This window comes from Armigeres subalbatus, chromosome 3, assembly GCF_024139115.2.
Source record: "Armigeres subalbatus isolate Guangzhou_Male chromosome 3, GZ_Asu_2, whole genome shotgun sequence".
Lineage (NCBI taxonomy): Eukaryota > Metazoa > Arthropoda > Insecta > Diptera > Culicidae > Armigeres > Armigeres subalbatus.
The window spans coordinates 289,067,908-289,080,783 of record NC_085141.1 but is presented as its reverse complement, the minus strand read 5'-3'; the positions used below and the strand labels follow the sequence as shown (position 1 = coordinate 289,080,783).

The 12,876-nt window shown below is 41.3% G+C and overlaps 2 protein-coding genes across 2 annotated transcripts; one reads left to right on the top strand and one right to left on the bottom strand.

Moving 5' to 3' along the window:
- Positions 1–489: 489 nt before the first annotated feature.
- On the bottom strand, positions 490–4,114 carry LOC134224764 (DNA polymerase delta catalytic subunit). The gene is made up of 3 exons (XM_062704325.1): positions 3,906–4,114; positions 3,600–3,846; positions 490–3,515 (listed from the first exon to the last, which is right to left on the bottom strand). The coding sequence occupies exons 1-3, from the start codon at positions 3,968–3,970 to the stop codon at positions 543–545; spliced, it is 3,285 nt and encodes a 1,094-aa protein (XP_062560309.1). The 5' UTR covers positions 3,971–4,114; the 3' UTR covers positions 490–542.
- Positions 4,115–7,387: 3,273 nt separating this feature from the next.
- On the top strand, positions 7,388–9,633 carry LOC134222541 (uncharacterized). Its single transcript, XM_062701707.1, has 4 exons — positions 7,388–7,406; positions 7,581–7,624; positions 7,826–8,036; positions 8,110–9,633. The coding sequence occupies exons 1-4, from the start codon at positions 7,388–7,390 to the stop codon at positions 8,181–8,183; spliced, it is 348 nt and encodes a 115-aa protein (XP_062557691.1). The 3' UTR covers positions 8,184–9,633.
- The last annotated feature ends 3,243 nt before the right edge of the window (positions 9,634–12,876 follow it).

Here is a 12,876-nt window from a genome sequence, read left to right as displayed (position 1 = left end):
TTTCAACATTCTCCACTGGTTGCCCGGCTACTGTGAATGTACATGTGTAGGAGGCGAGTGAATTACGAGTTGCATCAGCTATTTGCACAGCCATCCATTGTTCACACCACGAAAATCGGAGGACTATGGTTGGAATGTCGAAGAACAACTGGGTAAACATAATCGATAGCGATCCGACGAAGAGAAGAAGACAAGGTGCGCAGCGAGCAAGATGGATCGATTAGGTGGAAGATGGTTTGCGATGGTCTGCTCAGTGGCCACTCAAGCCTTAGTATGAATTAATAATAATAATAATCTCTAGAAAACTAAGTAAGTTTTTGTGCGTTGCTTGGCCTGAATCCTTTTAATTTACTGAGAGGGTCTGCGGCTATGGTCCCACAACCGTATCGAATGATTTGGAACCCGGATTGATTATTAATGCCTTTCAAATTTCAGAATATAAACTAATGGAAAATTTTCACAAATGAGTAAAATGCCAAGCACTTGAACAGATAAGAAAGAAAAATCGATTTATTCAGCAAAAAAAAATAGTAATACTTACCCTACCAGGAGGGCACCCCAAACCGCGCGACTCGCTTCTGCTGCGTGTCCAGCTCCATCTTGATCTTGGTCCGCATGTAGAAAATCGGACAATCCCTGCTGGTGCAGATGACCTCCTCGTGCAGCGATCCCTGACAGCGCTGGCACTGGGTCCACAGCCGGCAGAACCGGTCCTCCAGCGAACACTGAGCCGTCAGCTCGTTCTGGTAGAGCACCGCCTCGCGGGGTTTGCAATGCTGACACAGTGCCTGCCCTTCGTAACCCGACGGGAGCAGCGCTTTGCAGCCCAGGCAGGCGTCTCGTTTCTTCGTGAATGCGGCCAGTGCTCCCACCTTGGACGTTACGACCGATCGAGTACGGGTGTGGTCACCCCGCAGCAGAATCGATTCCGCCTTTTCGCCCAGGATGGGCTCGAAGATTCGCAGAAGAGGTTTCGAAAGTTGATTCTCCAGGTAGTACTTGGAATCGATGGGGACGCAGTTTTCTAGGACGTAGATAGGATCTTCGGCTTTTTGGTAGGCTGGAGTGTTTTTGGCCGCATTGATGATGACATATGGGACACGGTCGCCTAACTTGGGAGCACTTCCTGGGTCACGTTTCTTCATTTTGCTTGCTAGTTCAACGTGGGCTTGCTTGGCGGCGTAGTCGCTTTTGGCCAGTTCCTTCGTGATGACAAGCTGGGAGATGTCGATGCGGTTGCAGAGAAGGTCGGCAATCGTTTGTTTGGCGAACTCGACCGCACCTTCCGGGTTGCGATCGATCAGAAGTTTTTGGAGACAAGAATTCATCAGGTTGGCAACAAGAGGAGAGTTATCGCGACGAACCGTTTCTATTCCCTTACAGTCCATTTTGTCGTACTTATCCGGGCGAGTGAAATATAGCCCGGCGTAGCGTTTTTTGTTGATCAGGAGATATGGATAGTATACTTTTTCGAATTCAAGCTTGATGGGCTTTACGAACTTGTTGCTGACGAACTCGGCGGCTTCACGACCAAGTTCCATGCTTCGTTCAAGGGTTTTTACGCCAAAGTTGACCATGACGGAATCGGTATCACCGTAGATAACAACCGCGTCATTATCGTAGCCATTTTCTACCGTATAGCGTTGTTCAACCTCCTGTTTGGTTTGCTCAATCATGGTTCGACCGTATGCTGTAACGGAACCAGAGATTTCCAGACAAGGAAGCTTGCCGACTTGAGCGCCTGTGAATCCATACACAGAGTTTGCAGAGATTTTCAAAGCCAGCTGACGGCCGTCCAGGACAGATCGTTTGAAGGGGTCAGTTTCAACTTTTAGATCGGCCTTGGCACGTTTACGAGCAGTCAGAAGAGATTCAAGAATTTCCGGAAGAATTCCTTTGCGTACGGAGGATTTGACGAAGTGATTGTTGGCTGGAGTTCGCGTGATCTGATCGTCGGTGAGATTGAGCTTTTCCTTATTGCTCGGTTGAAGTAGCGTCGTGTAGCAAAGATTGTGCGCCATCATAATACTGGGATACAGGGATGCGAAATCCAGCGTTGTGATCGGATCTGCATAATAGCCTCGCTTCGGTTCGATAACCGTGGCGCCTTCGTACTGCTCCTCTGAACCTGAACCATGATAAGACGGAATTAGGTATCCAGAAATCTTTGATTTGCGAAGAAGCTGACTCATGACCTTGATCTGTTGACCACGCGTCAGAAGGCAACTCAGTGGAACGCCGGTAACACGAGCCATTTCCATGTAGTTCACGACACACATCAGTTTATTTAGCAACCGAAGAGGAAGATAGGCATCCTTTAGACAATACATGGCCAATCGTCGCCGTGTTTGTTCGTTCTCATTTTGAAGATCCGTAATGATGCTATGATGCACATCCTCTTTCTGTTCCTGCAGGAAGTGGTAACTCACCGCATTCAGAGTGTAGGATCGTAGTTTGTAATCACGGAGCAAAACAAACAGCAAATCAAACGGTACCCGGCCCTCAAAATTGACGTATTTGTTCTCTCGCTTACCCATCTGCTTAGATTGGATAACGGTCTCCTTGATAACTGAGCGAATATTCGTAATTCGTCCTAAATATTCAAAGTTCTTGACTTTCAGATGACTCGCTCGATTTAGAAGATACGGAATATCAAAGTTATTGATGTTATATCCAGTCAAGATATCCGGATCCAATTCTCGTACAAAACTAGCCCACTTATCCAATAGTTCCTGCTCCGTCTTGTAGCTCAAAACTTGAGACCCTACGATCGGAGCACAAGTATTCAGCGTAAACACATTCCTTAAGAACGGTTCCTGATCTCCCTGTCGGATCACCATGTTAGCAATTTGGATCACCGGATCATGCTGCGGCTCTGGAAAGATGCCTTTCCTTCCAGCGCATTCAATATCAAAACTTAGAATCCTAAATGGTGCCACTTTGCTCCACTCGCCTTCCGGTTCATGAGCAATAAAAGCATTGTAAGCTACATCAACTTCAATCTGACACCGGGTCTCCGGAAACGGACTCTTTCCTTTCTTCCTAATCGTCCACGTCCCAGCCGGAAGCTCAATCCAACTGCATCCCACCACACCAGTGTCCACCATGAAACGAATGTCAAAGTCAATGTTACTCTCGTAGACCCTGCAATCCATGAAATCGAAATTGGGCATCATCTGTTCCTTCTCCATCAGTCGCTTCACGGCGGCCAACAGTCTCGGAAGAGCAACCGTCACCTTGATGAACGTAAACTTGTCCTCCCCATTGTAACCCAGAATGGACTGCCGCTCAACTAGCTCAACATCCAGCACTGCCTCCTGGACGTTCTCCTTGTTCGAGCGCATATCGTTCATCACCGACTTGTCCAACGCCTTCCGGAATTCGCACAGATGCGATCTGTCGAATCCCCGAGGAGCGGCCACGTACAGGTACGGTGCAAAACCATGGACGTGCGCGCAAACCGAATTGCCTTCCTCCGTTATGCCGAACATCCGCATTACCGGAACCGGTTCAATCTTTAACCAAAAAACGTAAAAATGTTTAAATCTTTCATCATAAGGACTACAAGCGACACATCTGGGACGGAAATCCGAACATACCTGAGCACCAGGCATTCCTGGCAACGGTTTGCCCACATAGTGGTCGATGTCTATCTGCTGGAACACCAATTTATCCTCTCCCGGATGATACTCCCGCGGTTGCGGTCTACTCCATCTGGCGCAGGTGTTTTCTGCTTCCGGTCCCTGACCTATTAAGGCACTCTCGGCACCACCAGCCTCTTCCAATGCGGCCAGCTCAGATTCGAAATCCGGCTGGTCGAATTCATCCTCATCCTCGTCAGCCCCTCTTGAAGACATAAAAATAATTTTGTTCTAAATGAAGCCATCGTTGAATGCAAAACTTACCTCCATTTCTTGTTGGACCCGGATGAATCCTCAGGTTTTTGGAACGGTTTGCGCTTTGAATTCATTTCGCTGATTGAATATTTGCTAAATAATATAGAACCGCACAAGAAAAACTAAACCACGATGGTTCGCGTTTGTTGGATTATAGGATAGGATCGTTGAAGAAGTTGTTGGGAAACTCACACTCTGCGCGCCAAACAAACTTCGATCGCGGAAAACCAAAACAAAAGAAAACGGTGTGAGTATTTTAGGTCAACTCGTTTCAAGTTCGACTCTGGTTCGACCAGGGGACTGAACCGTCTATCCGGAAAATAGAGGTAATAAACTCTCGAGCAACATATGATTAGGGCCGAAAAACCAACAATGCTGAACCGAGAAAAATGAGGTTCAAGTTTTCTATGACTAATTTATTGAATTTGAAACTCATTTCATGGCCAAAACCATGTCAATGCTATACGTAAATGGTTATATTATAACAGCACCCGAATACATAGAATGGAATTATTCAACTATTTTTCTAGTTATCGTTTTTTGATCAAAAAGAATTGAAATTGGATTTTAAATGGAAACATAAAAAATATCGAACGATAATTATACCATAAATAATATTTACGATAGCGTCAATAATAATTTGCTTTTGGACGATACACTGAATGGGTTGTTAAGTATCGTTACCATTCAAAAAGGGCTATTTTTCCTTATATTTTTGTCGGGCGATTTTACCATATATCGTTAGTTTATCATCATTTCTCGTCATGCGATGATTCGGATTATAATTGTATTCAACAAAAAAATATCGGTAGTACGGTTTAAGACAACAAATTACCCAAGTAACCATGAAGCTATATATGCTTGTAAAAAACACAGCCCCAAAAGTTGACTTAAAGTGGAAAAGGGCAATTATAAGACCAAATTAATGGTTCATTACTTTGACATGTTGAAATAAAGCATCAGTAATGCATCGCTGCATTCGTAATGCTGATTTAGAGTATCGTTGTCTGACAGTTGATAAATAAATGCAACTTCACATCGTTAAAACTGATCTAATGCAATTAGCATTTAGCATGCCGATTTGTTATATTGTAATGCTTGATGTTACTTGGGTATGGATCAAATAAAGATTCCATGGTTAATTCAAATTGAAAGGGGTATAATAAACATCAAATTATATGATAGCCGTATTACATTTTGTATAATATTATTTTAAGAACTATGATACAGAATATAATAGTTGAAGACCACTACCATTCCTGTAACCATTGCTTTGGATTTTTTTTGTGGTTTTTCAGTTCATAAAATTATTTTGCACAAAACAAGTTTTAATAACATTTTATTTATTATCTCATACATTTATTATATACATTTCCTGAACCAATCCAAACAATCAGCGTATTTTTATTGTAGGGTGCTGTCAATACGATACACCGCGCAGCTGTTGTAGGCTCGATGCCCACGTAGCGTCATTTCAACGCAGAGTGCACGTGGCGTCAAAAAGACGCAGGTGTGCACCGGGAAAAAGCGGTAACGCAGCGTCACCACGCCGATGCACACCAGCGTTATTTTAACGCTGCGTGCACGTGGCGTTGAAAAACCGCTACGTGGGCATCGGCCCGTAATGTTTCCAAAAGCGCATTTGCACAAGATTCCACGCGGCGTTTCCCATTCGAAAGGAACAACCGCACCCTAGGAAACGCCGCAATGTTATCTCCCCATAAGAATCGAGTATACGGGCTGCAAAAAGCGCGGTGCGTCGTTTCCTTTGGGGAGCGCCGCGTGTACTTTTGGGCAAATGCGTTAATATATGATTTTGTTTGCAGAAATGCACTATTGAGCCATAGTATTGCTTTTTGCATTGAAACTTTCCGTTTCGTCACTGAAACCATTGACACATGACTTCAGCGACTGCTTCCGCGATAGAGCATTTGCATATTTCATTCACTCATACATCTATATTGCTGTCAAAATGTGCATTTGACAACTAAATTTTCAGCCAAAAGCTCTATTTTTTGACACCGGTGCACTCACACAACTAATCGACATCAGTTGTCAAAAAATCAGGAGTACCAACTTGACTACTATCTCCTTGTCGCCGAGCCTGGCGCTGAGTGCTCAGCGCGGAAACCCAAAGGTGGGAATAAAATTTTGGGGCTTATGCGCAATATACGCTAACTGGTACATAAAATACCTCTAAAGGGATTCTTTGTCGTGCCAAATCTTTGTCCATGTTCAGTGGATATCCTGTTCTTGCATCAGCGACTTATAACATGTTTCGGTAGAGCTGCATGTTTCTAGAAAATATGTCAAAGAAAACAATTAATTACTGTTATATGAATATGGCCCTGTGCCCTGACTTCTTGATAATAGCAGCCCAATTCGATACTATAATTATTTTCTTGTCTACACTTTTATTATCTAAATTATTATCACAGCTAAATGTTTGCTAAGAATCCAACCGCCGAGATCTCAGTAAAAATGTTAACTGAAGTTAGGTACATATTTCCTTTGAGAAACATAGTCAAAATTGAAAAAAAAAATCTGTAAAATTGTAGTTTATATTATTTTTATTCTTCTTATAGCTCAAGGTGTCAAAATTTGGTTATATGAGTTGAATATTTATATTGGTTACATATAAAAGTTTTTGCTAGGAATGGTTGAATGAACGGGTATTGCGATAAGTTGTGCCGCCACACGTAAATTCTGGATAATTTGTATTGAGTGAATTAAACGTATCCATAAGGGCCGATGCCCACGTAGCGTTTTTTCAACGCTGCGTGCACGTGGCGTTGAAAAAACGCAGGTGTGCATCGGTGCGGCGACGCTGCGTTACCCCTTTTCCCGATGCAGACATGCGTCCATTTAACGCCGTGTTCACGCAGCGTTGAAAATACACTACGTGGGCATCGGGCCTAATGGTACGCCCAGGCCTCGGGCCAGGCACAAGACAGTAGAATTATAGCATTGACGAATACATGGTGGCCATTTTTTCGGGCACCACTATATACCCCTGGGGAGTGACGGATTACAATTATTACAATCACTCGACCATTGAGAAGCCCCTCAATTCAAATCACGTCAGTTTGACAACAGTTGTCATTTCCATTATTGTTTACCTCCTGTTTCTGATTCAAAAATCAATGAATCGGGACGAGTTTGTTTAATGTTTTTATCCTCCATGCAGTGTAGGCAGGTGCGGTCGACAAATATTAATGTAGATAAATCAGGGGGTTAGACACTCGAATCATTCGATTTTTTATCTTTTTCGAATCATTTCGAATCTTTGAAAATCTTTTTAATTTTTTTAAAATCTTTTTTTAATCTTATCAATCCCGCCTTTGAATTTTGAACAACATTTTTTTTCAGTGTGTTCCTGTGTAATCTGTCAAATCGTAGTTGTACACTGGTGGAAATAAAATATGGATTTTCATAAGTTATGCCTTATGAAACACCAGAAGTTCATTTCATTGTCGCTTCATAAGGCTACTATGAAAATCATAATCATTGGTATTAATTGCATAGATATGCCTTATGAATTCCAATGTTTATTCTTATGAATCAAAATCATAAGGTAGTCTTATGGAGCAGCATGTGATTTCAAGTGTTCATCCACGGGAAAATATTATTGTCAATTGTCATTAATTTTCATTCTCGACTGATCATATTCTATTCAAATAATAGCTAATCAGCAACGTCCTAAATCGAATTTCTGGTATCGGATACAGGTAAGAATATAGTCAAGAAATGCTGGGATTGAATTCATATGTGGTTCACTGATTGGTTCAGCATAAAAACAGTCTTCTTATCATTAACCATAATTGTGATTCTCCCAGCAAATCCGTTCGAATGCGGCAACAACCAGAGGTTGGAAGCTGCTGAATTGTTGTTTTCCTGTCACATCAAATAATCCCATCTCGTATCTCTAGCTACAGACCGTCAGTAAACCCGATCCCAAGGTTGTTCACCCATATGAGAAAATCGATTGTACCGGTCTCAAGATATTAGGAGTTCGATTCCGGAATCTCGGCCGGAATGCTCGATGGAAGCAGTCCTGGAACAAGTGTTTGTTGATCTGCTGCTGGTGTTTCAATGACAGACGACCAACACTAGATTCTTCTGGCGGCTATTCCTGGAACGGTGAGTTTAATGTTGAATTTACTATTACTGAATCTGAATGTGACTAAATGTATGCTTCCACATTTATCACCAGACATGGATCCTGAAATGCGAAAGACTCCCAGCAAAAGACCATCGTTAAACTTTATGCCTTGTCATTCATCATAAATTGCACAGCAAGCCGAAAAAAAATCATTCAATGATTCACTCCGAACGAGTGTAATCTGTATTGCCTGCAGCAACTGTTGATCAACGTCGACAAATTTAGCATCAGCGTAATATGTAGTGGAAAGGAAATCAAGCAATCGGAAACCTATGAAGAAATATATAAATTCGGATTTGAAGAATTCTGCATGGTGAAGGAGTCACGGAAGAAAGTATAGAGCTTTACGAGTTCTTCTGATATGAATCATCTTTTGCTACTATCCACCCGGAAGAAGTAAAGCAAATATATCGTTGAGGCAACGGCAAAAGAAAGGTTGCTGGAGAAGTGTAAGTCCTGGAATTTGACCCTCATGAAACCAGATCCTAGTTTGCGTTCGCTGGAAGCGGTGAATGACGCATTGTTGAACATGATGACGACGTTATTACTGTCGATTTGGGATCGCCGGAAATAAGAAGGAGAAGGTGGATGAAAAGACAAGCTCCAATGCATTTGACAACCAATCTCTATGATGCACAACATCGTTTTGCTTTTTTGGTGAAAGTGGTAAGAAAGCGTACCATGAGGGCATGCCTGTCCTGGAGAGTGCTGTCCGACTGGTGAAAATTGTAGCTGCTTTGCTCTATTGTGACCAACTTGAAAGTCAAGCTCAAGACAATAGTGTGGTAAGTTTGTGCATTTGTTATTCAGTATTTAACTAGATACACATTTTAAATGATTCACTGTAGTGTATACAATCCGTCTAGCATATTTTTCGGATGGGAAACAATCTTGGCTCCCTGGGCACACTGGTCACACAACCAGAATTGATAGAATAACAAAATACCTGGCTGTCAGCCATCAACCTGCGGCTGGGTATGTTTGTCCAGCAGATCCAAATGCCTGTCCAAGCGGGATATTCAAATCATCAGATCCTCAATCAATCATTAGCACAACAGATCCTTTTTTGGTCCATCAGATGCTGAATAACATTGAGGTGAGTATTAAGTATGACTACATTTGCTGTTCACTTAGTTATGCATTTTCAAATTTTAGCAACTACATGTCACGCAGAATAATTTACAACGAGCTAATCAAATGTCGTTGATTCCAATAATAAAGCAACAAATGGATTACAGATGGATTACAGAAACAATCACCTACAAAAAGTAATCTTAAACAAGCATTCTGGAAACATCAACCACCTGGCAAATAGCTTCCATCGTGAACTGAATGATCTAACTTTCGAGACCGGGTATCCTCGTCCCGCGGTTCATCGTCGTGAATAACATCACCAGCGATGGCTCGACACTCCGACCAGCATCAGAGACCTTTGTCACCCATTGGCTCGATGTCGGAGCGGAGAACTTGTCCAGGTTTCAGGACTCACAATTCTCCACCAGCGATGACTCGACGCTCCAGAATGTTTGTTCAATTTTACTTTTTGTGGCTTCTGCAATCCACCAATTGGTTGCTCTATTAACGAAATCATCGATATTTTACTACAAATTTTAAGAACAATCAGCTCATTGTAAAATAATCTGCTAAAATTCGGAAACGGAGAACTAAGTAAAAAATTTAACAAGATTGAACAAGAAAAGGATCTGTGGTGCTAATAATTGAATGAGTATTTGATGATTCAAATATCCCGCTTGGACATGCATTTGGATCTACTGGCCAATCATACGCAGCAGCAGGGTTGATGGCTGTGCAGATGGAGTTCTGGGCCACCACCATCAAAAACGCCAGCTATACCTCCACCCACTCCGCTTTCAAATTGAATGGACCGGGACCTGATTGAGATAGCTTTGCAATGGTTTATTAAGAGAATTTATGCAGCCAGGTATGTTGTTGTTTAATCCATTCTGGATCTGTGTAAAAGCAATTTAGAAATAATGTTTGCATCTATATTGTAAAGATTTTATTCATTATTTTATTGATGTAGTTTATTTTGACTTTGAATTTAAGACTTAAGTTGTTTTATACGAGGTTGAATTAACTGCGAAACATCGAAAGATGCTTTTCATGTCGAAATAAGAATCTGAAAAGTTATAATCAAATGGTGGAATTGAATGGAATATGAGTCGTGTTTTGCTTTTGTGAATTCTTTTTTAATAGAACTATTTTTATCCTAAAAAATTTGGACACACTGAAGTCTCGCTTAACTTTTCAAAAGAACCTAAGTAACATTTTTTCTATGAATTAATTTGAGTACTTCAATCAAAAGCTTTCATGTTGGTCTGTTGATTGTAATATTCAAATTATGTAATTCATGAAAAAATGTTGCTTAGGTACTTTTGAAAAGTTAAGCGAGAAGTCTTCTTCACCTTCAATGACTACATACCAACTGGAACTTGACCAGCTTTCCAACTTAGTGTTCTATAAGCTTTTCCACAGTCATTAAATGAAAGCTTTTTTATTGCCGCCAACTGCTTGAATGCCATGCATCTTGTGCCCAGATAGCCGAGAATGTTTCCCATCTGAAAATATGCTAGAGGGAATTGTACACACTACAGTAAATAATTTAAAATGTATATCACACACAATAGTCACAATAGAGCAAAGCAGCTAAGATTTTTATCAGTCGGACAGCATTCTCCAGGACAGGAATTCTCTCACTCATGGCGCGCTTTCTTACCATTATCACCAAGAAATTCGATGGGCGTTTCCTAGCTCTTCGAATTGAAACATTCGATCGATAGGAGACTGATGCATAATTGGCACCAAACTTTTTCACACGTCCGTGAAAGTGGGCTAATTGTATAATAACGCAGTAATAACGTCATCATCATCCTCATTGTTCTACAATACGTCATTTGCCGCTTCCAGCGAACGCATACTCGACTCTTGTTCCATGAGGGCGGAATTCCAGCTTCCACTTCTCCAGCGACCTTTTTTTTGCCGTTGCCTTTGTCGAGTTTCGCAACTCCATCAACGATATGCTTGCTTTACTTCTTCCGGGAGGATGGTAGCACAAGATGACACATATCAAAAGAACTCTTTAAGTTTTATACTTTCTGGGTTTCTTCCGCAATTCCTTCTTCACCATGAGTCCTGAATCCATGGATGAGTCCTCCGCTCTGACAATAACCCAGCGCTCTCTGTTGGTTGGAGCGTCGAGCCATCGCAGGTGGTGCTATTCGCAAAAATGAAGCACGGAACGAGGATGCCCGGTCACGACACTAAAAACTACTCTTCAAAATAACTTGTCGGAAATGAAGTTATGTAAAGAACATGTAGATACTTCCATGGTCCTTAAGCGACGGTGCTGGTTCTACTAGTTAACAATCTCGCCTGAATCAGTGAAAGATGCCCGCTATCGACACGAATATGGGACACGATTTTACTGATTTCTGTGCTTCTGGAACGACAACTAAATACATGCATTGCACTGCTTTATCGAGGCGGTTTGAGTAGTTTACAAGGAAATAAGTGAGTATGCTCGAATAAATTATCCCAATATATTAATTGTAATTGTAATTTTATTGATTAATAATAAATCACAATTATTTTTATAGCACCTGGTTTACTTATCTTGGAAGAATTGGAGATGGATAGCTAGATTCCGCGGCCGATACTGCCAGTGAAGATTGGCCTGCTAATCAACGTTTTTTTACTGATTTAGTTCCTGAGTTGGACCTGGAATATTATATAGGACACTGAAATGTATTTGTATTTTGTGATATTAATAAAGTTGGGAATCTATTGAAACTCCCAAAATGAAACTTTATAATTACACATTCACGAAATAACTTTATTTTTTAATGGGAAAAAATCATATTTAAAAGTGGATAAAAATATATTGATATCGTAAGAATTTCATAAATCAAGCATATGAAATTTCATAAGGTTGATTAATGAAATTAGTAAGGCAAACATAACATAAACATATATGTTTATTATGAACCTGGTTCATCCGAAGTTCATGCTGATTCATAAAGTTACCTTATGAATTGTAAACCGATTCCTTGTGGCTAATTTTCATAAGGTAAACTAATAAACTTCGGAAGGTTTTTTACGTGAGTGTAGCGGTGCCGTTGTTATCCCATGCTGCGTAAACTGTCCGCTATTTATACTCGGTTTACGTTTTTTCCGCGCTATTTAACAACGATATTGTAGATCCAGTTGAAAACCGAACTAAGCTCTCGCGACAATCGAATTTTCTCCCATTTCCGGATGTCGCAACTGCATCGTGAGTAGTGCGCACGATGGCGCACGGCTATGGCATAGATGCGCACTACTCGCGATGCAGTTGCGACATCCGGAAATGTGAGAAAATGCGATTGTCGCGAGAGCTCAGTTCGGTTTTCAACTGGATATACAATATAGGTGCCGAAAGGTATAGCATATCTCAAGTTTGAAATAAAAAAACAATTGCTTCCAGTTTACCTTTACATACCGTCACACTTCCTGTCTGCGGGGGCTTCCACCCCCAATATCATCTTGGGTGCTCAACGGTAAGTCACATTCAACACCGCCAATTTTTTTGTGAATAATGTCAAACTAATTTAAATAATTCCTCTTTTAATTTCACTCCACGATTTTAGTGCGCTGCCCAGCGGTATTGACAGTTCTGGGATATTCTGCCGCTCTACAGTGCCGGATTCCATCTGACCAAATCTTTCCCCTTTCCCTTCAACATCGATTGGAACCAAGGGCACAGCCAAGGGTTCAGTTTACTATATACAATGGTGAAATAATTTGCGGTGAATATGTTTA